Source organism: Amblyomma mixtum, chromosome 7 (assembly GCF_055824585.1).
Source record: "Amblyomma mixtum isolate Tamu chromosome 7, ASM5582458v1, whole genome shotgun sequence".
NCBI lineage: Eukaryota > Metazoa > Arthropoda > Arachnida > Ixodida > Ixodidae > Amblyomma > Amblyomma mixtum.
This window is the reverse complement of record NC_143018.1, coordinates 152,210,372-152,214,294: the sequence shown is the minus strand read 5'-3', so window position 1 is coordinate 152,214,294 and position 3,923 is coordinate 152,210,372. Positions and strand designations below refer to the sequence as shown.

At 46.6% G+C, this 3,923-nt stretch overlaps 1 protein-coding gene across 1 annotated transcript; it reads right to left on the bottom strand.

Moving 5' to 3' along the window:
• Positions 1-462: 462 nt before the first annotated feature.
• LOC149337883 (uncharacterized) lies at positions 463-2,926 on the bottom strand. The gene is made up of 3 exons (XM_089554536.1): positions 2,701-2,926; positions 2,348-2,519; positions 463-929 (listed from the first exon to the last, which is right to left on the bottom strand). The coding sequence occupies exons 1-3, from the start codon at positions 2,845-2,847 to the stop codon at positions 463-465; spliced, it is 786 nt and encodes a 261-aa protein (XP_089410662.1). The 5' UTR covers positions 2,848-2,926.
• Between the last annotated feature and the right edge of the window lie 997 nt (positions 2,927-3,923).

Genomic DNA, 3,923 nt, shown 5'->3' with positions numbered 1-3,923 from the left:
TATTATCAAAGCACGCACACATACACTGCAAGCCATGAAAAGATGGAAGTACAGGTGTGTTTTTTGTTGCATTCCTACACTATCATTTAGAGGAACACACAATATAAATTTGAGTTGGCATGCATCCCGTTATATTCTCAGAGACCACTCTCATTCAAAATGTGAGCTTTTATCAGCTAGAAAACACCAAAAAACGATGTACAGATGTTGCCACTAGCGACCCAATTTATCCAGAGTACTTGTTTGTTTGTAATCTCTGAACATGGTCAGGGGACCTTTAATGTTATGGCTGTCACTGAAGGAATGAAGCTGCCTGAATAGTAATTGCCCGGCAAGTTTGTTGCTTGTGAATGTACTCTGCTTCTGCCACCTTGCCAGTGCCTGTGGCACAAGACACAAGAGTTTCAATGTCTCGCCTTCGCTATTATGTGAAACAACTAAGTGGTAACGTTACTACTAATATTAAGTATTATTAAGCTGTATCTTTAACCATACCCTCCCATCCTCTGCTACTGTGCACACTTGTGTGCCTTCCCTGGTGGGGCCTTCCTCCTGGCTGCCCAAACCACCCTCTGTGAACTCCACATGAACCAGGGCTTCAGGAATGGGGCTCGGTGGGGGCTCAGAGGTGGCTGCAGGTGGAGAGGAGGGAGCTGGGAACACCTCAGCCAAAGGGGCATCTTTTGCAGGCGCCCAGGTAGCAGCTGCCAATGTAGCAGCCATCAGCGACGAAGCTGCTGATGCCGCAGGTGCCAGTGCCGCAGGTGCCGATGCCGCAGGTGCCAATGTCGCAGGTGGAACAGAAGCAGACGCCGCAGGTGCAGATGCAGCAGAGGCAAATGCAGCATGGGCAGGTGGAGCAGAGGCAAAAGCAGCACTAGCAGATGCAGCCGCCACGGCCGCGGAAGGTGCAGACGCAGCAGGCAGTGCTGCAAAGGGTGGCACAGATGTAGGCCAATGAAAATAACTTCACCAACGATCATGGTTTTTTGTAATGCGAAATTTGAGCACAGCTTAATTTTTTTATATATTGAGGCAGAAAACAGACAATACTTAAGCTACCCTCAAGAGTACAATGTGGAGCACTCACGCTTTATCCAGTGCAAGGCCTCTAAACTACAACACTGAAAGAACGCTCCTCAGCGGTGCGGAGTGGAGCAGTACAACCCTTGCCTGGCTGCAGCGTCCTCTCCTGTTTTTACTGCTCTTTGCAAGAATGCATTGCAAGTTGGTCGCCTCAGTGCTTCAAAGAGAAATGTTGAAGCCACAGAGGACGAGTCTTGAGTCTTTGTTAGGAGCGGGCCGCGAGGCACATGTCCCGTATATTTATAATATTGTGTGCCTGTTCCCATGGTAAACGCCTCGCACTCCACAAACAGCCCTTATACACGCTCATGCATGTGCTGGTTGACAATTCGACTGCAGATTCATGCCCGACTCAAGTTTAGACGCAGTTTTGTGGTAGATGTTACACTGATTCCAACATAATCAGCCATGCATCTGTGCGAAAAGTGCCTCCAAAATAAGCTCCACTACAACCTTATCCCCCGTTATTCCTTCCCATAGATTGGGATTTTTTGCGGCATGGCTCACTGCTGTGCCAAAAAATCTATCAGTTCGTGTCCCACAAGAAACTGCATGTTTAGATATGGCTTTGTCAGGTATTTATTATTTTTTTTTCTAACACCTGAAGTAATGAATTTTAAATCTGACATTAATGGAAAGCTTGGTCTTATTCAACAAGCCAACATGACTGAGTGAACTACTAGCGTGTTGACTTTGTGAACAAATAAAAAATTGTGATTTATGGCTTAGCCACAATTTACAATTAATCCATGTCCCGAAGCGACACACAGGCTATGAGGGACACCACAGTGGAGGGCTTCGGAATAACTTTGACCACAAGGGGTTTTTAATGGGCAGACGTTGCAGAGTACACGGACCCTTTTTGTGTTCTGCCCCCTTCGAAACGCCGCCACCACGGCCAGGATTGAACACAGGTGTCCTGGCTAAGCAGCCAAGTGCCCTGACCACTCAGCCACCGAAGCAGGTACAACAATTATTGGTATGGTGTTTTAAAGCAAGGGAAGAGAGTAAAAGAGTAACACAAAAAGATTTGTCGGCAGTCATGGCTAGGTTAAATCCTTCAAAGTGAGAGCAAGTTGCTCTTCAGTCCGCAGATTTCAATATGCGCCGTAAGCTATTCCCCCCCTCCCACCCCAACACACACACACTTCCTTCTTAAACCACCCAAAAATTTTTCCAGGTTATGTGACCTGAAAACATTTAATCAATAAGCTTGACCAGCAGGAAATACAGGAAAAAAAACTCCTTATAAGGAGTGTACCATCAGCTGAGAGGAAGCGCAAGAGCTGGTGCTGCAGCTTGATGTTCAGCTGGCGCAGCTCCTCATTTTCTTTTCTCAGCTTCTGCACCTCTTTCTCTGCTGCTGTCTCCGTGCTAAGGTCGTCCGTTGCGGCCTGCTGCGCGAGCATCCGCAACTTTTTGATGTTTCGAACCTGCAGTAGTTAACACAGTGTCAAAACACATATTCACCCATATTGTCTTTAACATTATACAGAAAATTAAATTTCTTTGGACGCAAACTGCAGAAATGCTTGCATGTGGCACAACGTTACTGAAAACCTATTAAACATCACATTTCATTACAAGGTTCGGGTTTCAATTGCGCATACATACTTTATCACGTGCCAGGTCTCTTGGGCGTTTTGCGGGGCGCGCGACTGCGCCACGATGTCGTTGACCAGAAATATGTTGGTCCATTTCTTCTTTGGATTCTGGGAAGAAATCTCTTTTAGGAGTATGTTCGCACAATTTTCCATACATTGATTGTAAAGATAAAATGCAAGATAATGTTTCCTGCACCAAGCCTTTTGCAGCAGCTTCTATTCTAAATTATTTAATTGACAGTGCCTATCTGGCCATCAGCCAGAATTCCCCCAACACTCATCAGAGACTGGCTGCTCAATTGAGTAGTCTGTCCTTTTTATAACAATGAATCATTTTCGCCACTGTTCAGCAGCAGTAACAAACATTGCTATATGAAACTGCAGCCCCAGGCTTTTTTGTTTATGGGGGTTCAACGTCCCAAAGGAACTCAGGCTATGAGGGATACCGCAGTGAACGGCTTCAGAAATTTCGACCTCCTAGGGTTCTTTAATGTGCACTGACCGCACAGTACACGGGGGCCTCTAGAATTTCGCATTCATGTCAAGTTTTCAAAAAACAATGCAGAATCGACACTTCCTACCTAGTGTGGCGTGAGAACCTCTGTCACATTTGGCAGCTTTCTCGGCTACAGAGGTCTTCACAGTTTAATATTCAATACACGTAGCTAGGACATGGTCATCAACTGAGCTATAACCAAGAGCAGTGAAGTATACATTTTATGCTTCCGAACTAGACCCAAGTGATACACCCCCCCCCCCCCCAAAAAAAAAAAAAAGCAACGGGTTCACCCTGGGAAGACCAGCCACTCATCACTTGTACATAAGACAGTTCATTACTACAACTGAAGAATGCCTGGAGGGGCGCCAGTGAGAAAAAAAAACGTATTCACGAGGCCCAGTTGATGGAGGTGCCGGGGTAATTTCAGCTGGGCGACTCTACCATCTACCGGACACTGCCAGATTAATTTCGTTACATCCATCAACATGCAACATGCTGCAAACAGGACGGAATTCGCAAACCTGCAAGTTGAACGTGAGAACTGCACAACAGCGGTGCGCGTTACGAAAGGCAGAAAAGCTCAAGAACACATTCCTATAGCCCTGACAAGCAAATTCGAGTGCTGTACCGCCGTCAGCACGCTTAACAAAGCAACCACAGCTATCCATCGGCCGGCCGTTGGCCGTCCGTTTCGGATGTTCCGGACGGACATCGATTTCGGACGTCCGTTCCCG

Coding starts and splice junctions, on each gene's coding strand:
- LOC149337883 (XM_089554536.1), bottom strand. CDS start 2,847: ATGTATGGAAAATTGTGCGAACATACTCCTAAAAGAGATTTCTTCCCA. Junction 2,520..2,700: donor GAGACCTGGCACGTGATAAA/GTATGTATGCGC, acceptor TAACTACTGCAG/GTTCGAAACATCAAAAAGTT. Junction 930..2,347: donor GCGCTTCCTCTCAGCTGATG/GTACACTCCTTA, acceptor CACCCTTTGCAG/CACTGCCTGCTGCGTCTGCA.